General features: G+C 44.8%; 1 protein-coding gene across 3 annotated transcripts; it reads left to right on the top strand.

Moving 5' to 3' along the window:
* The first annotated feature begins 137 nt into the window (after positions 1-137).
* On the top strand, positions 138-27,498 carry ANGPTL6 (angiopoietin like 6). Of its 3 annotated transcripts, XM_068272217.1 has the most exons (7): positions 138-226; positions 1,189-1,300; positions 9,551-10,167; positions 11,144-11,339; positions 15,279-15,472; positions 20,007-20,277; positions 26,901-27,498. In XM_068272217.1, coding segments are annotated over exons 2-7 (1,467 nt in total). In that variant the 5' UTR covers positions 138-226; positions 1,189-1,299; the 3' UTR covers positions 27,089-27,498. The 3 variants fall into 3 exon arrangements, with proteins under 3 accessions (XP_068128318.1, XP_068128317.1, XP_068128319.1); XM_068272216.1 differs by lacking the exon at positions 138-226 and having other exon boundaries at positions 1,120-1,300; XM_068272218.1 differs by lacking the exons at positions 138-226; positions 1,189-1,300 and adding an exon at positions 2,086-2,131.
* Positions 27,499-27,930: the final 432 nt, after the last annotated feature.

The following is a 27,930-nucleotide window of genomic DNA, read 5'->3' as shown; positions in this document are numbered from 1 at the left end:
TTTAAAAAGAGTGCTCAGAAAAGCGCTTATAGTGTGTCTGGGTCCTTAGTGAATGGCAGTTGCTCTGTCCAACTACCAAAAAACTGCAGGGAAGCTGGGCAGCATCATTGTTTACATCCTTTTTAGGGAATATCTTTATAAAGAATTAGAGCCTTGCTCAGAATCCCCTATGAAGAGATGGACTAGTCCAAAACCTGTCGCTTCTGTCAGATTTCTACCACCTACTGTAAGTGACAGCAACATAGGAGAAAAGTAATTTATGGCTCATTTTACTCTGGAAGAAAACGTACCGTATTGTCTATGTTTGCACATATTTTAAATTTTACAATTTTTCGCCATAGTGCCCCTTTAACTGTCGCCTGAGGGACCGTACCCCAACCCCTGCCGGGCGACGGAAACCCCTAGTGTGCACGTAGCTTTAGTGCTGTTAATCTGCACTCTTTATATTCTGGCAGTCCCCTACTTAGAAACAGAAACAGGTTCTGTTCGGGTGCTGGTTCTGTTTGTAAGTTGAATTTGTTTGTAAGTTGAGTCCTGTTTCTAAAGGAGTGATCCAAGCTTAAAAAAATAAATAAATAAAGATCCACTTACCTGGGGCTTCCTCCAGCCCGTGGCAGCCGTCCTGTGCCCTCGCCACAGCTCCGGTGGTCATGTGACCCGATGTGGGTCAGGTGACATGCCGGCTTCCGCACACGGGGGGAGCCAGAAAGTGGCTAAGAGCAAGATGGAGGCTACAAGACATCACCAGAGGCTTGGTAAGTATTGAGGGGGTTGTGCTTTTTAGGCCGGTTGCTTAAGCAACCAGCAAGCACATGTATCTGGCATCAGACGATCCCTGCCGGATACTAGGGACTCTGCTGTATATATATTAAGAACCACGAAGCCAGAGGAAAAGAACTGAGTGTTGTCAAAAACTTTAGTTCGCAAATAAAAGTTATTTACTATAATAATATTTGTTTCTTACATTTTATATGATTGTGGAAGAGCTCAGTGCCCTTTTTACATGCTTAGAAATGACTGTATGTACATGAAGGGGAGTGCATTAACTCCTGAGCAATTCAGATATTCCAGCAGTGTGTGGCTACAGTACTTTATTAGGATCACGTTTCCTTAAGAAAAGGGAGGGTTGGCTCATGGAATATCTTCAAAAGTTTCTCAGCCTCATCCTTCACTCCCCAATAAACACAGAGACAGTGTCCGGAGCTCCCACTACAAGAGGACATCCCTGCAGGCAGCACACAGTGGGCAATACAGCGGGCATCTGACAGATAACCACAGCCACCAGAAGCTACATGTCTCAGTAAGTCTCTCATTTCACAACTCCATTGCAGTGTGTTTCCTCTTTGTGGAAAATAACAGTAACTGGAAATTATGAGTTAGTGATTCTCATGTATCTTTCTTTCTTTCTTTCTTTCTTTCTTTCTTTCTTTCTTTCTGCACCTCTTTATCACAGATGGTATATGACCAGTATTCTTTTAGCCCAAGTGAAATCCCGCATGTTGAGAACCTACGCTCTAAGGCCCAGTGCACACCAAGAACCTCTAGCAGATCTGCAAAACGCTAGAGGTTTTTGAAGCAGATTTCAGAGCGATTCTAGGCATGTTTAGAGAGGTTTTCACACATGCCTAGTGTTTTTTGGAGCATTTTTGTGTAGCAGACTACAAATATTGTTACAGTAAAAGCTGTTACTGGACAGCTTCTGTAACAAAAACGCCTGGAAAATCGCTCTGATCTAGTGTTTTTCAGAACTGTTTTCCACTTTCCTATACTTTAACATTGAGGCAGAAACGCCTCAGAAATCTAAAAAATGCTGCAGCCCCGGAGTTTGCGTTTGTGGAAACAATGACCCGCTCTAGTGTGCACCATCCCATTCACTTTCATTAGCCAAGCAGTTATCCCCCCTGCAAGCGTTTTAAAAAATGCTTTAGAACCGCTCTAGTGTGCACCAGCCCAAACTCTTGTGGAAGTGTGATAGGTGAGACGCAAAGGACCAGAAACCCCCAATTTCAAAAGAAGACAATAGTGTTACTGTTGCCATGGGGATACATATGACTTGCATACCAGCAGTTGCTTTGAGCCTCACCATCTCATGAGTCACTAGAGGCAGGGAGAGCTTTCACTCCACACTGGTGTAGGTAATTCATGTTGTAGATGATTGGAAAACAACAAAGGCGTCCTGTACATTGCCAAGTTTTCTCTAACATGATTGGACATCAGAACCTTACAAGTTGCAGTGCCAAGAATAGGCAGATGTTCCTGCTGGAAAAACTCTACAGCTAAGCTTTCAGCCTTCTCCTTTTTAATTATCATCTCTGTATTTAGGATAATTTAAGAAGAGATAACTGTACAGAGTTTCTTCACCCCACTGTATAAACAGTGCTGACCCCTTTGGTCCTTTGCACCAGATTGTGTCTCTTTTCCCAGGCCTGTGTCTTGTCACCTTATCTCTCCACTGTCACTCTGCCTCCAGCCTCTGTAATAGTATTATTATTCACTGGGCTGTGTAGAGTAAACATACAAAAGTAAACAAAACAAACAAGTAATCTATATGTACACAAATATATGAAAAAAAAAAACAAGTACCTACAGATGATTTCTACTTAGAATATTTTGTGCATTCAGTATTAGGCCTGTACCCCCATATTAAAATTATGAAAACCTTAAACTGTAAAATAAAAGTTTTACATAAACCTTTTAAGAACAACATGAAAGTTTTGCAAAGAAAAACATTTTTAGAAGAAATGTTTCAAGAAAACGCTATAGTGTATTTACTCTAATGTGAAAGTGGCAGCATAACATAGTACAGATAAACCAATACTGTGCAAAAACAAGACGATGAAAGAACCACTATCCCAAGGAAAATGTAACATTTTAAATACATGTGTAAAGTGTACACATACTTATAAAAAGTACATTTCTCTCACATTGAAATCTTTTCCATCTGTTAGCTATTGAATAAAATGTTGTTTTTTTGTTTGTTTGTTTTTAACTAAAACACACTATAACTTACTTTTCTCCCATGTCACAGTGAGTAGAAAAATCTGACAGATCTGACAGGGTTTGGACTAGTCCATCTCCTTATTGGGGATTCTCAGCATTTACTTTATTCTTTACAAAAGCATTCCCTGGAAATGATCTATGCAAAGATACCAATCAGCCTCCGGCCTGGAACCCACTACAAAACGCAATCACTAATCACAATCGCTAGCGTTTAATATGAGCAGTTTGCAAGCGATTCCTTGAGCGTTTTAGGGAGCGATTTTAAAAAGTGTATCAAATTGCCAGCAGTTGTGTAGCGATTATCGATTAGCGCTTTAAAGTCTGATTGGTCCTTTCTATTAATTTTAATTTTGTTACAGTGTACATTAACTTCAAAACGCTAGCAAAATCGCTCCGTACAAGTTTTGATGAGCGATTACGCCAGCGACTACATACTTTACATTGAAGCGCAAATGCTAACAAAATGCTGCATGTCCTGCGTTTGCGATTTTGCTAATCGCAATCGCTTCTGCGGAATTTGCACCATCCATTTACATTGGCAGAGCATTTAGGGAAATCGCTAGCGATTTATCACGCTCCCTAAACGGTCAAAAAATCGCTCTAGTGGGTTCCAGCCCTCCCTAATTGCTTACTCACTAATTTGGAAGAAAAACTAAGCACCTGCCATTCAGTAACTAGTGCTTTTGAAAATAAAGTTACAGATTGCCCAGCAAGCTCATAGTGAACCAGGTTCAGAAATTACATCCTGCTCTGGGGTTGTTAAGCATCCAGCAAGATGGACCCTTAAAGGGACTCTGAGCACCTCTCATGGGCATGCCTTAAAGATTCCGACCAGTACTGCTAAGTACTTCAAGATGCATACCTTTCTATAGGTTTCCTCTTTCATTTGACGCCTAAATCGCCGTTCTACACCAAATAGTTTTCGTTCTATTTCAATTTAAAAATCGCAGCTGCCATCTTGGCTATGTTATAACTTCCGGGTCACCCTGTCTTCTCTGTTAGAGAAAAGCATCACTGAATGAAGCAGGAAGAGGAAGTGACACGCATGGCCATTGCAAGAGGCTCCTCCAGAGGGGTCATAGCACGACTTTGTTGGAAGTCCTCTGACTTAAAGGCATGCCCATGAGAGGTGCTCAGAGTCCCTTTAATGACACCTAAACAGGATCGATCAGTGGCCGCTGTACACACTGAAAGACTGTTGGCTGAAACGGTAATCATCGATTGTTTCAGCCAACAATTATCTCATGTGTGTATATATATGTAGAAAATGTGTTTTTATTGCTGTATGTATCCTAATTGGAACGATTTTCATTCAGTTTTTGTTTCACGGACCTCCTGGTTGTCCCAGCTACAGGAAAATGAGGGGCAAAGATGACAACTTTTCTCACATTACACAATATTTTTTCAAAAAGTTTTAGTTTCAGCCAATCACATGAAGCCCATACATGGTGCAATTTTTGAACTTTTTTTTTTATCAGATAAATTTGATCAATTAGTCCATTTAGTCAAATAGTTTTTAAAATTATTTTTGGTGTATCATGCATGAACATTTAATTTTTCCAAAAACCCAAGAAAAACAATCGAATATGAAGAACAAATTGGTTTATCTAATGGTATTTTCTCATACAATTTCACCAACAATCACCCAGATTTTTTCAACATGTCCGATCAGATTTTTATTGAAAACACTGAATAATTGTTCATTTTTTCTCAATAAAAAAAAAAGATTCTTTTCAATTTTCACTCAATTCGATCATTTTGATCGAATAAACAGGAAAATCAAATGTTTTAATTGTACCATGTATGGGATCCTTGCCTGTCCCAACAGAAAGTCATGAATGTCTCACAGGTGGGGACACAGGGCGGCAAATAAAAATCCAAAACAGAATCCACTATTCAAACCTAAAGTATTATTTTCCCCCCTGTGTTGAGTTTAAAGGACACCTGAACTGAGTGGTATTGAGGCTGCCATCTTTGTTTCCTTTTAATCAATACCAGTTGCATGGCTGTCTGGCTGATCTCTTTGGCTGAAGTAGCAATCACACACCTCTCAGTTCAGGTGTCCTTTAAAGAGACACTGAAGCAAAAAAAAAAAAAATGATATGATTTGTATGTGTAGTACAGCTAAGAAATAAAACATTAGGAGCAGAGACATAAGTCTAATATTGTTTCCAGTACAGGAAGAGTTAAGAAACTCCAGTTGTTATCTATGCAAAAGAGCCATTGAGCTCCACAACTTTCAAAGTCGCAGAGAGCTCTGTCTTCTGAAGCTTGTTATCTCAACTGTCAGTCTCTGTATTTTCTTTTTCTCTGCAGAGGACAGTTTAAAAGTTTACTTGCCTGCTCTGTAAAATCATTTACAATGCTGAGTAGTGTGTAAACTGCAAATATTAGAGAATGATGCAATGTTATTAAAAAAAAAAACTACTTTATATAAAAATAAAATAAAATAAAAATATGAGAATATTTTATTTGCTTCTAATGTTCTAGTAAATATCTCTACTACACAACCAATTCATTATACTGTATAATAATTTTTTTTTGCTTCAGTGTCTCTTTAAGGTTAGTCTTCTCATACATTCTGTTTAGGAGACAAGCAAGACGTTAGAATGCTCGGCGACTGCAACTGGATATCCGTAACCACACACAAGGCCTGCCAGGGCTCAGACTTTGAGGTTTTGGCTTCATTTCCGTTTGTCAGCAGAAATCAGACGTATTTATGCTTCCATCTTTCTTTTTTTCCATTTTTTTTTCTTTGGATAATTTGGAACTGAAACAGACAAAACTATGCCTGCCTCTGTCTAACGGGAACTCAGCACAAGCAGACATTCCCTGAGTGAAACATACTGGGCAGTGGCGTAGCTCAGGAGCTCTGGACCCCAGTGCTAGTTTTACATGGAGCCCCTTTCAAGCACACTATACATAACAATTAATATGGAGCACCAAAAGCTGCTAAGGACATCCACAGTGTCAGAGAGGTGTAGGCTGGGGGGAGAACAGTCTATTAATGGTTACAACTACTCAAAGCGCATAGGGCTTCATTTACTTACGATATCGCAGCTTAACAGCGCGAGTAAGCTACTGTTACATGTGCTAGTGAATCACCGAAACTTAACGAGGGCTCCCTGTGCGCTACACGCGCTAGTGGCAGCATAGCATGCATTACCTAGCAGTTGTCGATGCCTTAATTGGCCGCGTGGTAGTGACATATCGCTACTGCCATACTTCACTAGCGTGGCCGCTACTGCATTAACGTAGTAGTGAAGTAAGGGAGTAGAGATACACAGTGGCGTAGCTAAGGAGTTGTGGGCCCCGGTGCAAGTTTTACATGGGGCCCCCCAAGCACTCTATACATAACAATTGATACGGCACACCAAAACCTGCCAATGGCAACTACAGTGTCAGAGGTGCAAGAAGGGGGTGGGGAACAGATTGTTAAGGATTACCACTATTCAAAGTATCTGTAGAAGTGATTATTATGAGCACAGGACCAATAGAGAGCTAATACTGCAGTTGAGGAAGGGCCATTCAGGGCCCCTCTGGCCCAAGGGCCTCGATGCGGTCGCAACCTCTGCACCCCCTATTGCTACGCCCCTGGAGATACGTCACTACCACTAGGCCAATTAATTCATCAACAGCTGCTAGGTAATGCACGCTATGCTGCCACTAGCGCATGTAGCGTACAGGGGGCCCTCATTAAGTTCATTAGCGCTCGTAACAGTAGCTTACTCACGCAGTTATGCTGAGCTATTATTAGTGAATCAAGCCCATATAGAGGTGATCATTACCAGCGTAGCCCCAATAAAGAGTAAATAAAGCAGTTGAAGGAGGGTCCCAGTGGGTTGCTTTGGTCCAGGGGCCCCGGGGTGGTCGCTACCTCTGCATCCCCTGTTGCTACGCCACTGGCGAGCACTGTAATAGCAGCACAGGAGATTTTGGCGCAGCGGGTGTCACCATAGACCCTAATATGAATTACAGCTAAAGCGGTATACAGTGAGTAACTTCGGCGCAGTCAGAAGACGGAGCTGAAATTAATTTGAACACACTGTAATTCAGCCTCCAGCAATAGCTTGAAGCGAACTTACATCATTCCCCACCATCCTCATCGACCTGGAGGGGGAATAGTAATTAACGCCACCGAGATTTGTGCATGAGCAGGGTAAGCCGTATATTAGCTGTATCCTGTGCCCCAGTCTCCCGGCAGCGATTTCATAGGTACGCCACCACAGGTACCGGGTGAACAAAGCAACAACAACATGTCACAGAACAGCTATAGCCCAGATGTAAGGGACAGTCTTCCACTCACCAGTTGACTCCCAGTCATGCACATCTTCATTTATGACTCAGGACTTGAATTTCTGACCATCCAGTGAACACGGTTGGCCGGTGGGATGTGATCACATCCTGCCAGCCTGAGACACCACTGCGATATACAGAAAACCATGGACTACTATGCCATCCTCATGCGTGTCCAGCAGCAGCCAGCAGGAAACGCAGCCAACCCTCTACTGTTCCCTCCGAAATCGAGGCTGGTGATGCCAGCCAGCCCTCAGTAGCCTCCTCAGCATCCTCCACGGCTTCCCATGTTGTTCAGCGAGACCGCAAGACCTTTCCTGCGACCAAGGTTCTGCCTCCCACCAACAGACACATCCGCAAACTGAATGGGATGCTGACCCACGCAATGTGTTCCCAGCTCCTGCCATTCTCCCTTGTGGAGGAGGGGACCGATATGCATGAGCAGCTGCCGTATGGGATTCCTGAGTGGTGGACTTTTTCAGGACGGCTATTCCAGCACTGCATGACTTCATAGTGGAGAATGTGTACTGTGCGCTCTATCACTCTGGGAGAGAAGGGTCCATCTCACTATGGAAATGGAATAGCCACTTCAGACAGGGCCACTACTTGTCCTTCACCATTGTGGAAGTGGGGGGTGGTTCAGCAACTAGCTCAGCAGCAGCAGCACAGATAGTGGTGCCACCCAGCAGGGCCAGAGGAAAGCCAGCTGCAGTGTCTTTTGTTCCCGATCCTTCCAAAACCATGGATACACCCCGCAATCATGCTCACATCAGACACAAAGTAGAGCACCACCACTGCCAAGCCCACATGGCCACTCATGTGCTGCGCTGCCTTCACAGGGACTCTCGGGTGATTTAGCTGAAGGTGGAACTATGGATCTCTGCAATGAAGCCACACCTTCCTATAGAATAATGGGTGTGGTTAATGACAGTAACACCCCCTCCAATAGTGTGACTAGGTTAATTGTTTACCCTTTTAAAATTGCATTGTTGGATGATGCAATGAGATAGTACCCACAAGACATCAGGACTCCAGCCATTTTTGCAGACGTTTCAAGGAGAATCTGGAGTACTTTTCCGGTGATTAAACATGAGGATAGTATTCTGAATGTAAATTGTAACCTTTAAAGGACATCCGAAGTGAAAATAAACTGATGAGAAAAACAATTATATATATCCTCAGTGTCCTAAAAATGAGTTTTTAGATATCCCACAGTTTTATTTTATATTTATATCTAGTTTTTAAGTTTTTACTGTTTCATGGTCTCTGCTCAATGACACCTTCATTGAAGTATGTCAGAGCTCAAATCTATGAATTATTGAACCATTTTATCTCTTTCCTGCTCTCATAAGCCATTTACTGACAGGAAAGTGTTTTATGGATGTAATTACTTATCATTGAGGGTTATGCTATAGTCTGACCCAGTCCGACCCGGGCAGAAACTGTCACTTGCATACCTGATGTTTGACTTTTTCAGGCAGAGAAAGAAAAAATGAACATGAATGCCTAATTATTTGTGTGCTTGGCACTGTACATACACGTCTATCTTATTATGTCACATGTCACCTTGGTTGTTCTTTAACCCCCTTGGCGGTATGAAAAATACCGCCAGGGGGCAGCGCAGCAGTTTTTAAAAAAAAATAATTTTTTTTTAAATCATGTAGCGAGCCCAGGGCTCACTACATGATAGCCGCTGCTCAGCGGCATCCCCCCGCCCGCTTCGATCGCCTTCGGCGATCTCCGATCAGGAAATCCCGTTCAAAGAACGGGATTTCCTGGAGGGCTTCCCCCGTCGCCATGGCGACGGGGCGGGATGACGTCACCGACGTCAGCGACGTCATTGGGAGACCTGATCCACCCCTTGGCGCTGCCTGGCACTGATTGGCCAGGCAGCGCACAGGGTCTGGGGGGGGGCGCGCGCCGCACCGGATAGCGGCGATCGGGCGCGCAGCGGCGGCGATCGGGGTGCTGGCGCAGCTAGCAAAGTGCTAGCTGCGTCCAGCAAAAAAAAATTATTTAAATCGGCCCAGCAGGGCCTGAGCGGCACCCTCCGGCGGCTTACCCCGTGTCACACACGGGGTTACCGCTAAGGAGGTTAAGGTATTTCATATCTAGTTTTATTGAATACTGTAATTAGGCAACTCAAATAATGGATAATGAAGGCCTATCAATGTTAAGTGATAATGATGGTAACAAGAATGGTGTAATAGTCCAAATAAAATAATATTGCACTCTTTTGAATTTGTCCTTACAGTGATGACACCTTTTTTTAACGACATTAACCTCAAGAAGATTTTCTATTCCTTTTTCTGGATAACCTTTCTGCCACACCTTTGCCACCTTCAACTGGTATATGAACATTCTGAGAATAATGGTGGAAATCGACCCAAATGCACATACACCTTTGTTGTTCCACAGCAGAAGATCACTGGGGCTCTGTGCATCAGCACTGGAAAGTTCCCAGAAGCCTTTGGAGTAAACAGAAGTGAAGTGGAGGAGCTAAAACAAGAGTTGAGCCGTCAACAGATCGACATAGAAATGCTTAAAAAAATGGTAGATGTTGACCACGATGTGGCCAATGAAATGGACCATCTCCGCAAAGAGAGCAGGAACATGGGATCCCGTCTCAGCCACCTCCACACCCAGTTCCTCCATGAAGTTCTCCAAAGGAAGAATGACTCATCCAACGTCTTTCAGGGAGAAAGCAGAGGAGTCAATGCCACCACTGAAGTTCTGAAGCTGGCTTCCAAGTACAAAGACCTTCAGGAAAAGTATAACTTTCTAGCTTCATTAGTCAACAATCAGAGCATTATCATTGCACGCTTAGAAGAGCAGTGTCTACCAAGTGGGGCTCATCGACAAGCTGATCAGGTAAGATCCCTTTGTACAGAAGGCGCTGTAACATACCATAGTCTTGGTTTAAACAAACTGCAGTTTTGCTTTGTCTTAGTGCAGGTATATTGGAATGATACCAAACAAGTGCTGCCAGTATCCACCAACGCCTGAGATCAATTCCAAAACTATGCATGAAAAGAACCTTTAGCACTAAAGTTAAACTTTAAAGCATGCCTATTGCCTAACAATAACCTTACATTTTATTGCAAAATAAAACCTGAAGATTTTCTGTGGTTCTTCTGCTTCTGCATGTTGTATGCAATTTTTGATTTAATTCTCTTCCAGCTTGGATCAGTACTGTTCAACAAGGGAAAAATTATTTAAGGAGGGGGAGAAATATCAGTTTTGTTTCTGGTGTAGTGGATGTGTAACTTTTTAAGCTACCTTTGCTATTGTGCAGTATGACCCAGTCAGAGGTGTAAATATAGGAAAGCAGCCCTTGCAGCAACTAGAGGGTCCAGGGCTTTAGGGTGACCACACCTACTCAACCTGCCTGCCTCCAATAAAGGGCCCCTCCATAGCAGGTGACCACATGACCACACTTGTCATGGTGTCAGGGAGTTATGGTGGCCACACTGTCATAGGAGGGGATCTTGGTGGACATTTGTTAGATCACTATGGTAGATGGGCTCCCGGGCCATAGGGAGTCACTACTGGGGAAGGGGCGGGCCTGAGGTCCCATTAAAATTTTGTTTATGAGAGGACATGATTTGTTATTATAGCCCTAAACCTAGCAATGGTTTCAAATTGTTGTCACCTAACAGAAAACTATTTTCGATCAATTCCATGCAGGTTTGTAGGTTCTTTTATGGTCCTGGCGGTCCTTTGGCTTAATAGAAACTTCATCAGGCTCAGTGTCTCCATATGTTATTAGCCAAGGATCTAATCAATAATCTCCATCCACCTTGGGTAAAGCGTTGACAAAGACAACTATCTTATGTATATTTCACAGGCTTTACCCCATACACCATCGTCTGGTGGTGCTCCTGCTACTGATGTAAAGAGGAAACACAACCGTGACATTCATGGAGAAGAAAAAGATCTCACGACTGCTGGGAAAGAAATTCCTCAGATACAATCAGATACAGTTACCAAGACAACATCCAGTGCACCTGGTGTTACGGAACCAGAAGCCACCAAATCAATAGGTACCATCGCTGAAATAACAGGCACTGTTATTAACACAAGAAAATAGCAAAAGATAATTCCCATTCATTTATATATTTGGGAAAATGGGTAGACACAGTGAACATCGCAGTGAAATGGTGCAGAAGAGTGCAATGGTGTATGAGACCCATAGAGAAATCCAGACTGCTGAAGCTTTAAAGTGAAACTATAGTCCAAATTTCCCCTCTGTTCCAGCAGATTAGCTGTACCATAACAATTAAAAAAAATGCCTGGGAAAGTTACCAGACTCCTTTTTATTTTGATACTGGTTAAGGGCACCGCCCACTGCAGGATTTAGGCCTAGGCCACCTAGGTCATGGCCTAAGGCACCACAGCAGCAAGGGCACCACAGCAGCAGACTAAACTGGAGCAGCATTTGCAAGCTTGCATCAGGTGAGCGCTTGACGGCGGTATTCTGCTGTCAGCCACCTGTGCAGCGACCACCCTGCTCTCTCTGTGCACATTGGCATTGTGGTGGGCGGTTACGGACTTGGGCAGCATTGGAGATGGAGAGGAAGAGAACGCTTCTACACTGGAGATGAGCAGAGAAGTGAGTGACACTGATGGCTGTTGTGGTGTGGAGACAAGCTGTACTGATAGGGGGAAGTGGGAAAGGGAGGGATTAAGGGAGTCAGTTGGCTATCTATACTGGAGGGGTAGGGGTCATCAGACTACCTATTCTGGAGGGTGGTCGGGTCATCTCGTTACCTATACTGAAAGGGGGCGGCTGGGGACATTGGCCTTGGGCGGTAAAAAGTACAAATCCGGCCATGGCACCGCCTTTGACATGGGAGACCAGGGTTCGAAGCCTGGGTAGGGTCAGTACCTATTCAGTAAGCAGTCCCTGGGCAAGACTTCCTAGCACTGCAGGGTGGCCCCTCGAGTGCGCCCTTTGTGGCTGCAGCTGTTTAGCACTTTGAGTCCAACTGGAGAAAAGTGCTCTACAAATATTATTATTATTATTAGGATTATCAATCACTTTGCCATTCAGTGAGCACTTAGATCCCTAAGTGAAGGTGATAAGACTAAAGAAAATATATCATAGATTTTCTGTGCACAGCCTTTAAAGTGTACCAAAACTCTTGAAAATAGAAAGATTTATACATATCTGGGGCTTCCTCCAGCCCCATACGCTCCGATCGCTCCCACGCTGCCGTCCTCAGTCTTCTGCAGCGCCGGGAACCGAGTCCCCACACTTTCGTCAGTGGGAGCCAGTCTGACGTAAGAGAAGTGCGCCCTCTACGTATCTCTCCAGCAGCTGCTGGAGAGATACGCAAACAGCGCACTTCTCCTGCGTAGACTGCAGCCGACTGATGGAAGTGCGATGACCTAGCGCCGGCGCTGCAGAAGACTGGGGACGGCGGCGTGGGAGAGATCGGAGCGTATGGGGCTGGAGGAAGCCCCAGGTGTGTATAAATCTTTCTATTTTCAAGAGCTCTGAGTCCCTTTAAGTGCTTCTGGACCCAGGTAATTAAAATCTACACCCATTTTTGGCCCGTGATCCCTGCCAAGGCGTAGATTTCAATCAAGTGCCACCGCAATCTCACGCCACTCTTGTTGTTCCTTTTGCTCTATCGCCACTGCAGGCCACCCGCTGTGCTGTCATAATGACAGTAGAGCTCCGTGCATTGGCTCCTGACCTTGTGGTCACTGTGAGCAAATCACAGAGATCACCAAACAATCTCTGTGAAAGAGACTTCTCTGGTTCCCAAGGTGCCAGAGACATTCGGTACTCAAAGGGTTATTTGTAAATAGATAACAGATAATTTTTCTCATTAAACACAGATAACATTATTTAGAAACAAATGCAGGTAGGATAACTATATGGGCCGCAAAGAGGAAGTAAATAAGGTTTTAGTTCAGGTTTTACACACCAACCTTTCAGTCCGAAGCAGATCAAAAACTACTGGAATCCCGCTACAACATGAAAAATTCTCATTGGTTCTTGGTGCACCAATGAAACTCCTCCCAGGTTGATAGGTAGGACTCCAGTTGATTTTTTACAATCTAACAGGGAGCCCCATGCTTTGGCCAGCCTCTGATTGGGTTTGGGACAAGCGGAGGAGCAGCAGCAGCAGTGGTGGAAGGTGGCGGATGCTATGGCTGATGAAGCAGGCGGGTGGCGACCCAAATGGAGCAGATGCAAAACGGCAGGTATGTGACCGACTTGGCGTGGATGCAAGCGCATCCTGACCGGATACACTTATCATGCTGTTTCTGCGTCTGCTACATTCGCGTCGCAGTGTTAACCAGAACTATAGGTGCATGTCAATGATACAATCTTAAATGTACAATCTTACCACTTTCATATAATATGAAGGTATACCTACAGGTTCCAGTCTCAGTAATACTGTGTATTCACTCAGTTTCTGCTTTTACCGCATACATTTTAAAAGGGTATTATTGATTAGCTTGATTGTCTGATTCCATGAGAGCAGGAAGTAGACACACTGCAGATTTATTGCAGGCTTTCTATCAGCTGTAAAAAATAAATGTTTTTCTTTAAATGTTATTAAGCTGTTGCTTATCTTTAAGAGCAGAGAGGTAAAAGCAAAACAGCTTCATCTCATGCCATTTTTGCTTTGAGTAGCTTCACATTTCTATTACTCAGCCCTGGACCTGACATATTGGAGGTCCTCAAAGAGACACTGAAGTGAAAACAAACATATGATATAATGATTTGTATGTGTAATACAGCTAAGAAATAAAACATTATTAGCACAGATAGGAGTCTCATATTGTTTCCAGTACAAGAGGAGTTAAGAAACTTCACTTGTTATCTATGCAAAAGAGCTGCTCTGAGCTCTCCGACTAATTTAGTCAGAGAGCAATGCTGTTTTCTGAAGCACTTATCTCAACCTGTCGCTACCTGTTTGTTTAAGGTTTCTGCCATAAAGTTCAAAGGGTCATTAGCTCCGCTCTGTTTCATCATTTAAATACAGAGTGTAATTTGTAAACTGCAAATATTAGAGAATGGTGCATTGTTATAAAACAGCTATATAATTGAAAATAAAATTATGAGGCTCTTTTCTTTGCTACTAATGTCCTAATAATTACCCGTACTACATATACAATTCATTATGTCATGAGTTTCAGTGTCCCTTTAACACGTCAGGTGATAAGAGTTAGGCTCTGTTCCCACTACAGCGAAGAGCGGGCATTTTTTCTCCGCTTATTGAATTTGTATGAAGGAGCCATTCACACTTCTTACACTGTAATGGATCCACAGGATCAGATGCAGTAAGCGGACTGTACTTCTGTGCAGACCCGCGATAATCCTGGGCCGGCAGATTTGTTCCCCTTTATAGTCTATGGGGGAAGCACATCTGCCTCGAGCTCCAGCCAGATCATTGCGGACCATCAGAGCGGGACATTATACTGTCCGTTCCTGCTGGCCGCATGGGATCCAGAAGTGTAGTGGTGATGGAGCCTTAGAAGAGAATGTTGAGTTAGGCTGCTTTCACGCCAGAAACCAGCGTCAGCGATGCGTCACACCCGACACACCTCATTGCACCGTCAAAAACAGGTAGTCATGCCTTCAGCGCGGTGTTCCCTGTATGGCTGCCGGCCAAGCAGGAAGTGACGCGCGCTTGCCGTCACTTCCTGTTAAGGGTATGCCATAGATTCACATGACTTTCAGGCCCAAGCAGATTGCTGCATTTCGACGCATCACTGCAGATTTAACGTAGTTTTGTACCTTCGTCAGTGATGCGGCAAAAGCATCACTTCCATCCCGTCATGCTGTATGAAAGTCTCCATAGACTTTCATTGCACGGTGGTGGGGAGCGGTAAAAATACAGCACCGCTTCGGTGTGAAAGGGTCCTCAGGAACCAGCTGGTATCTCCAAGACTGAGCTATGAGAGGATAACACCCAAGATTCATGGAGCTGATGCTGATATATTGTCATGTTTATGGTCAGGGCCATGGCTGGACTGTTATGATGCTTTCATGGGAGAACAGAAGAGGAATGGTGTCTATCTCTTGAAACCGCGGAACAGCAACCAGATCATGCAAGCTTGGTGTGAGCAAGAGGTCAATGGAGGAGGCTGGACCGTCATACAAAGACGGCAAGATGGATCAATCAATTTCTTTACTACCTGGCATAATTACAAGGTGGGTCCAACTATTAGTTTGCCATTTTATTTCACTAACCTGACCTTGGAAAATAAGGTCTTCAGGGGATAACCCAGGATTTTGAAGGGGGGGATTCCTGAAAGATCTCCCTCACCCATGCATAATACAGTGTAATAATATGGTGGGACATCATGCTGGGTACACATAATGCAATATCCCGACAATAATGAGGACAGCCGACATTGGTAATGAAGGTATCAGTATCAGAGCCTTGGGATGATGGCACTTTGGTGATGGCTGCCGACGGAGTGTTAAGTGGGGTGCCAGAATCAGAGCAGGAGGAGGAAGATATGTCACGCTTCCGTGCGGAAGGTGAGGTGTTCTGTGTTAAATAGTCAACTACGTCCTGACAATATTGGTGGTTGATGGCACATGCCTTCTTCTGAACACTGTACTTTGGTTGAGGGCCACACGAAATCACGACAGCGCGACCTCGAATAGACCTGCCAGGTGGCCTGCCTCTGTCTCTTGTTTTGTCCATATTGGGGAGGATGAAGTGAAAGGTATGCACTGACTTGACTAATACAATGTACGGTTACACAGGTGCAGTGAAAAGATTGCAGTGACTGCTGGTACAACAATGTGCGGTTACACAGGTGCAGTTAACAGGTATGCACGGACTGGTGTATAAAACAGCGTGCGGTCACACAGGTGCAGTGAAGAGGCGTGCAGTGACTGGCATTAAAAATGTGCAGCTGTCACACACACAGGTACCCTGAACCAGAGGCGGGACAAGGTCCTTCAGCACCCAAGGCTGAGACAGCAAAGTGTGCCCCTCCATCCCTCCCACCTCAGCCTTCACACACTGATTGCTATTAGACTAATAGGTGCCCCAGGGCCCCCAACACCTTAATCTCTAGTTATCTGGCTTGCAGTCACTGTCATGTATCCCCTTTTTTATTTCTTTCCGCTTCAAACACAATTGGGAATCACAGCTGAATGAATTGTGCGCCCCCTCCTACACTGCGCCCTGAGGCTGGAGCCTCTCCAGCCTCTGCCCGGCCCTGAACCGGTATGCAGTAACTAGTATTACAAATATGCAGCTGTCAAACACACAGGTACCGTGAACAGGTATGCAGTGACTGGTATATAATGTAACACTGTGTGCAGTCACGTACAGTGGGTTCCAAAAGTATTCGGCTCCCTTGAAGTTTTCCACATTTTGTCACATTACTGCCACAAACATACATCAATTTTATTGGAATTCCACGTGAAAGACCAATACAAAGTGGTGTACATGTGAGAAGTGGATCGAAAATCATACATCATTCCAAACATTTTTTACAAATAAATAACTGCAAAGTGGGGTGTGCGTAATATTCGGCCCCCTGAGTCAATACTTTGTAGCACCACATTTTGCTGCAATTACAGCTGCCAGTCTTTTACGGTATGTTTCTACCAGCTTTGCACATCTAGAGACTGAAATCCTTGCCCATTCTTCTTTGCAAAACAGCTCCAGCTCAGTCAGATTAGATGAACAGCGTTTGTGATCAGCAGTTTTCAGATCTTGCCACAGATTCTCGATTGGATTTAGATCTGGACTTTGACTGGGCCATTCTAACACATAGATATGTTTTGTTTTAAACCATTCCATTGTTGCCCTGGCTTTATGTTTAGGGTCATTGTCCTGCTGGAAGGTGAACCTCCGCCCCCAGTCTCAAGTCTTTTGCAGTCTCCAAGGGGTTTTCTTCCAAGTTTGCCCTGCTGTATTTGGCTCCATCCATCTTCCCATCAACTCTGACCAGCTTCCCTGTCCCTGCTGAAGAGATGCACCCCCCGAGCATGATGCTGCCACCACCATATTTGACAGTGGGGATGGTGTGTTCTGAGTGATGTGCAGTGTTAGTTTTCCGCCACACATAGCATTTTGCATTTTGACCAAAAAGTTCCATTTTGGTCTCATCTGACCAGAGCACCTTCTTCCACATGGTTGCTGTGTCCCCCACATGGCTTGTGGCAAACTGCAAACGGGACTTCTTATGCTTTCTGTTAACAATGCCTTTCTTCTTGCCACTCTTCCATAAAGGCCAACTTTGTACAGTACATAACTAATCGTTGTCCTATGGACAGAGTCTCCCACCTGAGCTGTAGCTCTCTGCAGTTAGTCCAGAGTCACCATGGCCCTCTTGACTGCATTTCTGATCAGCACTGCAGCTAAGGGCAGTGCTGCTTTTATACTTTAGTTTGGCGCCAAAATTAGCGCTCTGTGCATGCGCAGAACGTGCGCAACACCTTGCAGAACGTGCTGCTGCCTGTCACACACGTGCAGTGAAAAGGTAGGCACTGAATGTGCTGGGCCTGGCAGTGGCACAGTAGGAATAAGCAAGGGCCAAGGGCCAGCTGTGACTGACTGACAGGGATGTATATGCAAGAGTCAGTGGGACACACACAAAAAAAAAAAATAGATCACAAGAACAACATTAGCTCTCAAAAGAGCTGTTGAGGGGTGCTTTTTAGCAATGAGTATCAGCAAGGAGCAAGCTAACAAGCGCCTAACTAAGCTATCCCTATGCCAGCAGGTTACTCTCCCTTCTCTAATTACTGCAGCCACACAAGTGAGGGAAATGGCCGACGCTGCCTGCCTTTTATAAGGGGGGGCTCCAGGAGGGAGTGTAGCCTGATTGGCTACCCTGTGTCTGCTGACTGTGATGTAGAGGGTCAAAGTTGAGCCTAATGATGCAGTATAGGGGGCGGTCGAATTCGCATATAGTTTGCAGTTCACCGCAAACGCGAACCACCGAAGTTTGCGTGTTTGCGCTCGCATACAAACCGTTTGGGCCATCTCTACCTGGTAATCCTGCTGATCTTTCTGGCATCAGAAGTGCCTAAATGACACACTTGAAACAAGCAGGTGGTTAATCCAAAAACATAAAACTTGACTTGACTAGAGTTAAATTCAATAAGGGCTTACCCTCTTGGAAGTATTCCCAAGTGCAGCTCAGGGTTATTTTTTTATAGCAATTAGCGGTAACCCCGAGCTACACTTGTAGATACTGCTGGGAGGGCTGTGTGCAGAGTGTGCAGCAGAGCTGTAATTACTCATATCCCAGAGATCCAGCAGCAGCAGCTTGTCTTCATCATGTCCTTCTGTGGCTCCACCATCACTATGCAGAGATCACTGCTGGTCACATGACAACAGACAGAGATCTCAGCAAAGAGATAGATCCCTCCCCCTTCTCCCCGGAGGACAAAAGGAAGACTTGAAGGGGGCACCCACTGGCTACATATACTGAAAGGGGGTGGAGCACACTCTGGCTACCTGAACTTGTAAAGACTCTCTGCCTACCTATAATGTAGGGGGCACTTCCTTTTTACCTAAATGGGGGGGGGGGGGGCACTTGCACTTCCTGGCTACCTATAAAAGGCGGGGCACTCCCTGTCTACCTATAAGGAGGGGCACACGCTGGCTACCAGTACAGGGATCACTCTCTGACTACCTAAACTGGGGGTAAACTCTGGCTATTTACACTCAGGGGTAACTTCTGGTTGCCTAAACTCGGGGGGGGGGGGGGGGGGGGACTCTCTGGCTGCCTATACTTAGCGGACGGTATGATTGTTTCAAGAGAAAGAATTGTACCTCTGTTAGAAACTACAATTGGAAAGAACCATACCGCTAAGAGGGTGATGATAAAACATGACTTTTAAAAAAATAATAATTGTTGATTGAGCGCAGAGATTATTACTTTAATAAATCATTAAAATTGTTGGATTGAGCACAGGCATCAAGTGTTATAAAGTGACTGAATTCCTGATCAGTTTGATGGTTGTCCCTATAAGATAGGGTACCGTTCTATTGTAACACGAGGTCAGCTCCTGGACTGCCAACGCTGCTCATTAACTCTACAAGTACTTTGCGTTAGCTCAGTTTGACAGACAAGTGGTTCATTTACTGCTAACATAAAATATTAGAAGAAATATGACTACAGAGAGTAACAACTCTCTCACTCAATACATTTATATTCCAATAACCAATAATCCATCATGTTATTTAGAGACAAAATTCTATATTTTAATCTCCCTGGCAGTATGATTATTTCCGGGTTTTAGGGTCTCAAAACAGCTCAATTTTTTCACACACTTAGACAGAGATTTGTGGCAGGACTTGAATATACTCACTTCCCTGAGATCCAGCACTACAATTCTCCCTCCATCCTCCAGGTGGCGCTGTACCCACATAGTGAGATCACCATCTGTGGTCATGAATGATTACAAATGGCAATCTCACCCAAGGGATCCAGAGCCTCCGCGGACAGGAAGAAGAACGGCTGCAAGCATCTGGATCCCAGGGGGTGTGAGCTGAAATGCCTGCTGTCCTGCACTATCTCTGAATACCCACTGGTGACTACCCCGAGTCTGGCTCTGGATTACCGCTCCTGACACCTTGAGCCTGACTCAGGGTTACCGCCAAGGAGATTAAGATCATTTGGAATGATGGACTAACACGTAACAGTTTTATTATCTATGTCGCTGCAAGCTGATCTTTAACACTGCTTCTGTTTTTATCCCCATCCAGAATGGATTTGGTAACTTGGACAGTGAATACTGGCTGGGTCTTGAGAACATTTTTTGGTTGACAAACCAGGATAGCTACAGACTCCTCATTCTCATGGAGGACTGGCAGGGCCGTCAGGTCAGTGCTGAATATGACCACTTCCGTGTGGAGCCAGAGAGCGATTTCTACAGGCTGAGGTTGGGTCAGTATCGGGGGACTGCTGGAGATTCCCTCTCCTGGCACAATGATAAGCAGTTCAGCACCCATGACAAAGACAGAGACTCGTACTCAGGTAAGCCAAAACACCAGGTGCAAACATCTTAATGGACTTGGTGAACTTCAGCATTGTACATTAAGATAGAGTGGGGAAGTGTTGGAACCTCTGTCATATTTTTGAAATTTTCTGTGTTCTTATTTATGAGATTTTTTCCACACTTCCAAAACTAAAAGAAGCTGGACCTCGCTAGTTCCAAACTAACTTCAGGGGTCCTGTCCCAGGTCCTACTGGCCAGCTTTTATCAATTTCATTTTCCATATCGGATACATATACAGTATACTTGCATAACTTACTAACATAAGGTTAGTAACTGCTCAAATCTCAATGGGGAACCGCAACAAAGAAAAACAATGCTGATCCACACAGAACAAATAACTTTTGCTTCATGTCCAAAAAGCAAGAGCAAAACACATCAGGACAGAGCCATTCCATTTTTTTGCCAGTCAGAAAGGTTTCTAGAGCTGATATATAACACATATATAACTTTTAAACCATTAGCAGCTTAAAACAAAATATTTTGTTTGAAAGCTGCTGGTGCATTCTAAGCCTCTGTGGGCATATCTCGTTTGGCTGCCTAGTGCAGAGTGGCATGGAGCAATTATATTTACTTGTTCCATACTGCACAGAACATGCACAGGAAACAGGTCGGCAATACTGCAGGGGCTGCCAGCAGGACACAGGAGCTGCGGAGAGGGACACAAATGACTTCTAGGGACTTGAAGAAGCCCCAGGTAGGTACTATAAAAACTAGATTAACCATTTAAGCCCGCGGGGATTTTTCACCTTATGCATCAGAGCAATTTTCACCTCCCATTCATTCGCTAATAACTTTATCACTACTTATCACAATTTATTGATATATATTTTGTTTTTTCCGCCACTAATTAGGCTTTCTTTGGGTGGTACATTTTGCTAAGAATTATTTTTTTATAAATGCATTTTAACAGGATTAATAAGAAAAAAATGGAAAACATTCATTATTTCTCAGTTTTCGGCCATTATAGCTTTAAAATAATCCACGCTACCATAATTAAAACCTATGTATTTTATTTGCCCGTTTGTCGGTTATGACACCATTTAAATTTTGTCCCTATCACAATGTATGGCGTCAGTATTTTATTTGGAAATAAAGGTGCATTTTTTCTGTTTTGCGTCCATCACTATTTACAAGCTTATAATTTAAAAAATGCTCATAGTATACCCCCTTCAAATGCATATTTAAAAAGTTCAGACCCTTAGGTAACTATCTATGTCTTTTTTTTTTTTTAATTGTAATTTTTTTTTCCATTAAAATTTTTATTTGGGTAATATTTTGGTGTGGGAAATAAACAGTTAATTTTTAATGTTATTATATGTGTAAATTGTAATGAAAAAAATATGTAGATGTAGTTTTACTATTTGGCCACAAGATGGCCACATTGAGGTTTTTTTTCCCTCCTTGTGCTTCTCGCTAAGCCGAAGCACAAGGGGAATGCGGAAATTTTTACGTGCAGAAAGACTGAAGCCTCTTGTAAGAGCGCTTCGGTTTTTCTGCTGGGGACACGGATCGGTGATCGGGAACCATGTTCCCGTTCACTGATCCCAGGGCAGCAGAGCAGCCGACCCGGACGTGAGCTTCACGTCCGGGCGGCAGAAATGGTTAAAGGACCACTATCGCGAAAAAAGTAGGCAGTTAAAATCTGATAGAACCGACAGGTTTTGGGACAGTCCATTTCCTCAGGGGGGATTCTCATAGCAGTGGCGTTCCTACAATAGGGCTCAGGGGGGGCGTGGCGCACCGGGTGACAGCCAGCCAGGGGGGTGTCGCCACGACCCCCCATTGTTGCAGACAGTGCAGGAGGGGAAGAGCAGCGCTGGAAGGAGGAATGACTGGGATAGCGGCGCGGAGGGGGGAAAGATCACCCCCCCCCCCTTACCTGGGTCCCCTCCTTCTGCCTCTCTTCCCCTCCAAATGACAGCGGGGGCAGCGGGCAACTTACAGTCAGGGCGGCGGGCAAAGACTACTCACTTTACTTCTGCGTTCCAGCAGCTGGAACGCTGGGTCGCCGTCACGTGCCTCTTCTGCGCCTCCAATGCTGTGACACGCATTGGAGGCGCAGAAGAGGCACGTGACGGCGACGGAGCGCTCCAGCTGCTGGAACGCAGACGTAAAGTGAGTAGTCTCTGCCTGCCCACCCTGACTGTAAGTTGCCCGCTGCCTCCGCTGTCATTTGGAGGGGAAGAGAGGCAGAAGGAGGGGAACCAGGTGAGGGAGGGGAGGGATCTTTCCCCCCTCCCCGCCGCTGCCCCCACTGCCCCTCCTTCTAGCGCTGCTTCCCCCCTCCTGGAGCAGCTATACTGGGGGCAACTAAACTAGCTATACTGGGGGCAACTAAACTAGCTATACTGGGGGCAACTAAACTAGCTATACTGGGGGCAACTAAACTAGCTATACTGGGGGCAACTATACTAGCTATACTGGGGGCAACTAAACTAGCTATACTGGGGGCAACTAAACTAGCTATACTGGGGGCAACTGTACTAGCTATACTGGGGGCAACTATACTGGGGGCAACTATACTAGCTATACTGGGGGCAGCTATACTAGCTATACTGGGGGCAACTGTACTAGCTATACTGGGGGCAGCTATACTAGCTATACTGGGGGCAACTGTACTAGCTATACTGGGGGCAACTATACTAGCTATACTGGGGGGGCAACTATACTAGCTATACTGGGGGCAGCTATACGAGCTATACTGGGGGCAACTGTACTAGCTATACTGGGGGCAGCTCTACTAGGGGCAACTGTACTAGCTATACTGGGGGCAACTATACTAGCTATACTGGGGGCAGCTATACTGGGGGAAGCTATACTAGCTATACTGGGGGCAACTAAACTAGCTATACTGGGGGCATCTATACTAGCTGTACTAGGGACAGCTATACTAGCTATACTGGGGGCAACTGTACTAGCTATACTGGGGGCAGCTCTACTAGCTATACTGGGGGCAACTAAACTAGCTATACTGGGGGCAGCTCTACTAGCTATACTGGGGGCAACTATACTAGCTATACTGGGGGAAACTAAACTAGCTATACTGGGGGCATCTATACTAGCTATACTGGGGGCATCTATAATAGCTGTACTGGGGGCAGCTATACTAGCTATACTGGGGGCAACTATACTAGCTATACTGGGGACAACTAAACTAGCTATACTGGGGGCAACTATACTAGCTATACTGGGGGCAACTATACTAGCTATACTGGGGGCAACTAAAATAACTATACTGGGGGCAACTAAACTAGCTATACTGGGGGCAACTAAACTAGCTATACTGGGGGCATCTATACTAGCTGTACTGGGGGCAGCTATACTGGGGGCAACTGTACTAGCTATACTGGGGGCAGCTCTACTAGCTATACTGGGGGCAACTATACTAGCTATACTGGGGGCAACTAAACTAGCTATACTGGGGGCATCTATACTAGCTATACTGGGGGCAACTATACTAGCTATACTGGGGGAGCTCTGGGGGCAACTATACTATCTATACTGGGGGCAGCTATACTGGGGGCAACTATACTAGCTATACTGGGGACAATTATACTGGGGGCAACTATACTAGCTATACTGGGGCAACTATACTGGGGGCAACTAAACTAGCTATACTGGGGGCAACTAAACTAGCTATACTGGAGGCAACTAAACTAGCTATACTGGGGGCAACTATACTAGCTATACTGGGGGCAACTATACTAGCTTCACTGGGGCAGCTACACTGGGGGCAACTGTACTAGCTATACTGGGGGCAACTATACTAGCTATACTGGGGGCAACTATACTAGCCCTCATCCAGTCATAACCACGCCCAATGTTTTGGGGGGTCTTTTAATACCCAGCACCAGGTGCCAAATGCCCTAGGTACGCCACTGTCTCATAGTCTTCTTTGTTTTCCTCATGGGGGATTCTCATGGTCTTCTTTGTTTTCAACAGCATTTCCGTAACAGCAGTTTAACTGCCAAAATAGTAAGATACCAGCCGGCCTCCCTACTCACTTGCACACTATTTTGTCAGTTAGACTTTGCAAATGCTGTTCAGGAAATGCGGTCGAAAACAAAGAAAACCCTTAGAATCTCCCATGAGGAGATGGGTTGGCCCAAAACCTGTCGGTTCTGTCAGATTTTAACTGCCTACTTTTTTCTCGATAGTGGTCCTTTAAATATATCACCTCGGAAGTACTTTAAGGGGTCCCTACGCTAATAGTGGGTGCAACTGCATTCTACACATATTACATTATTTACCAGTCTGACTTTTAAGGATACCGGAGGTGACATGTGACATGATGAGATAGACATGGGTATGTACAGTGCCTAGCACACAAATAACTATGCTGTGTTCCCTTTTTTCTTTCTCTGCCCGAAAGAGTTACACATCAGGTATGTAAGTGGCAGTTCCTGTATGAGTCAGGACTGGGTCAGACTACAGTGTGACCCTCTGATAAGAAATTACAACTATAAAACACTTTCCCAGCAGAAAATGGCTTCTGAGAGCAGGAAAGAGATGAAAAGGGTCAATAGTTCACGGATCTTAGCTCTGGCATACTTCAATGAATGTGTCATTGAGCAAAAACAGTACAACAGTAAAAATGTAAAAAGCAGATATAAATATAAAATAAAACTGTGGAACATCTTAAAAAGTCATTTTTAGGAGAAGGAGGATAGATACAATTGTTTATTTCATTAGTTTATTTTCACCCCGGTGTCCTTTAAAGAGAACCCAAGGTGGGGATCTTAGAATTAAATGTATACACAGAGGCTGGGTCTGGCTATAGTGCCCAGCCTCTGTTGCTAGTTGAATATTCCCTAAATCCCCCCTGCGCTCTACGCTAGCCCATAAATTACAGCCGCGCTGTCGGGCTCTGTTTATCTTTCTAGTGTCACTCACGCCGCTCCCACCGCCTCCTGCAGAGCGCTGTTCCCTGCCCGCGTCCCTTCTCTCTAATCTGCGGCGAGGGAAGGGACATGGGCGGGGATCGGCGCTCTGCAGGAGGCGGGGGAGCGGCATGAGTGGCAGTAGAAAGGTAAACAGAGCCCGTTGCGACACGCTCAGTGTCGCCAGCACGGCTGTAATTTATGGGCTCGTGCAGAGCGCATGGGGATTTAGGGAATATTCAACCAGCAACAGAGCCTGGGCACTATAGCCAGACCCAGCCTCTGTGTATAGATTTAACTCTAAGATCCCCACCTTGGGTTCTCTTTAAGACATTTTACCCACACTCAAGTGTACCGTATATACTCGCATACAAGCCGAATTTTTGACCCCCAAAAAGGGGGCCAAAAGTTGGGGGTTCGGCTTGTATGCGAGTCATGGTGGTCCGCGGGTCCCCCCCTCCGCTGGTCCGCGGGTCCCCCGCTCCCCCCATGGCCGCCGTCGCTGCTATTACCTGTCCGCATCTTCTATTTCAGTCTCCGTGCTTGTAAACATTTAGAGCAGCGCGCCCGGCGCTGCTACTGTGACGAGGCAGGAAAGAGCGTCCTGTTACTATGGGAACCGCTCTTTCCTGGCTCGCCGCTCGTCACAGTAGCAGCGCCGGGCGCGCTGCTCTGAATGTTTACAAGAACGGAGACTGAAATAGAAGATGCAGCCAGGTAATAGCGGCGGCGGCGGCCATGGGGAGCGGGGACTGTACTGGCTTAACTGGGGCACTTAACTAGCTTTACTGAGCGCTATACTAGCTAAACTGGGGCGCTATACTAAGCGCTATACTGAGCACTATACTAGCTAAACTGGGGCACTATACTAGCTAAACTGGAGCACTATACTAGCTATACTGAGCACTATACTAGCTATACTGAGCACTATACTAGCTAAACTGGGGCACTATACTAGCTAAACTGGGCACTATACTAGCTAAACTGGGGCACTATACTAGCTATATTGAGCACTATACTAGCTAAACTGGGGCTCTATCCTAGCTATACTGAGCACTATACTAGCTATACTGGGGCACTTTACTAGCTATACTGAGCACTATACTAGCTATACTGAGCACTATACTAGCTAAACTGGGGCACTATACTAGCTATACTGAGCACTATACTAGCTATACTGAGCACTATACTAGCTAAACTGGGGCACTTTACTAGCTATACTGAGCACTATACTAGCTGTACTGGGCACTATACTAGCTAAACTGGGGCACTTTACTAGCTATACTGAGCACTATACTAGCTATACTGAGCACTATACTAGCTATACTGAGCACTATACTAGCTATACTGAGCACTATACTAGCTATACTGGGCACTATACTAGCTATACTGGGGGCACTACCTACCCATACTGGACACTTTACTAGCTATACTGGGACACACTCGGGGAATAAGGCGGCCAGCATTTCCTACCCCCGGCTTATATGGGGGTCAATCATTTTCCCCTGGTTTTTCAGGGAAAAGTTGGGGGGTCGGCTTATATGCGGGTCGGCTTATATGCGAGTATATACGGTAAGTACAATAACAGTGTAACTGTGTTTTAATCCTGACACACAGCATACAGATTCAGTGCTGATAAAGTCCATATGCAGTTACCTGTTGTGCAGCTTATTGCAGTATGATCTTGCTTACCCCGCCTCTGTTCTCTCCTCTTACATCAGGTAACTGCGCCAATTTCCAGAAAGGAGGGTGGTGGTACAACATGTGCGCCCATTCTAACCTCAACGGCATGTGGTACCGCGGGGGCCACTACCGGAGCCGCTACCAGGATGGAGTATATTGGGCAGAGTTCCGTGGTGGAGCCTATTCTCTAAAGAAGGTCACCATGATGATAAAGCCCAGCAAATAACATACTTTATTACTGAAACCTACACATTTTTTTAAATTTTGAAGCGAGATATTTTCCCAATTTAGAGCCTTCCTCATCCTTGATCAGTAATAGATAGAAATGTACTCTCTTCACTAACTGCGCACTCCGCCCTGGATAAAAGGAATGTTTTATACCATATAGTAGTAACAGATGGTCTATTTTCCATTATTAGCTTTTTAAGTTTACCTGAGTAATGATTATGTGGCCCTATTTTTTAAGGGTAATTTTTAAGTACAAAGTGTAGTAGTTTATTTATATATTGTGTGCATTTGTGATATTGTATTTTGCATATGTCTGTAGGTGTTGCAGGTTTAACCTGCTGTACAATCATGCTATTTGGCCTATGACCATTCTATGATGTTGCAATAAAAGTTGTGTTTTTAATATAACATGCATTGGATGGTCTAATGACAAGATATACTGCTTAAAATGTTACCCTGGGTTAAGTCCCGCCTTGTATCTACCCCCTAAACGTTAGTAAGTTAAGTTTAACCTCTTCTAGTCCCAGCACCTTACAACTGTGAAGACCCTTTCCTCCATACTTGAAGGTTTCGAAAAGTCCCATTCTCCTGAGAATTCACATTGTTAAGTTGCTGTATGCTTTAGACCATACAAGACCTCACGGGCTGAGGTCCCCACACATTTTTAGGCACAGCTCAAATTAATTGACGGGACTGAATCAGGAAAGTTGTGGTTCATCACATTTCTCAGTCCACACTAAACATTGGCCACTGGCATGGATAACGGGAGTTTGACACCTTTGCTTTAGACAATTGTTTAAACAACTCCATTGAAACTGGACATAACCTATAGATATCCTA

This window comes from Hyperolius riggenbachi, chromosome 3 (genome assembly GCF_040937935.1).
Source record: "Hyperolius riggenbachi isolate aHypRig1 chromosome 3, aHypRig1.pri, whole genome shotgun sequence".
NCBI classification, from domain to species: Eukaryota; Metazoa; Chordata; class Amphibia; order Anura; family Hyperoliidae; genus Hyperolius; species Hyperolius riggenbachi.
Note: the sequence above shows the minus strand (reverse complement) of the source record. Positions and strands in the feature narration are given on the sequence as shown.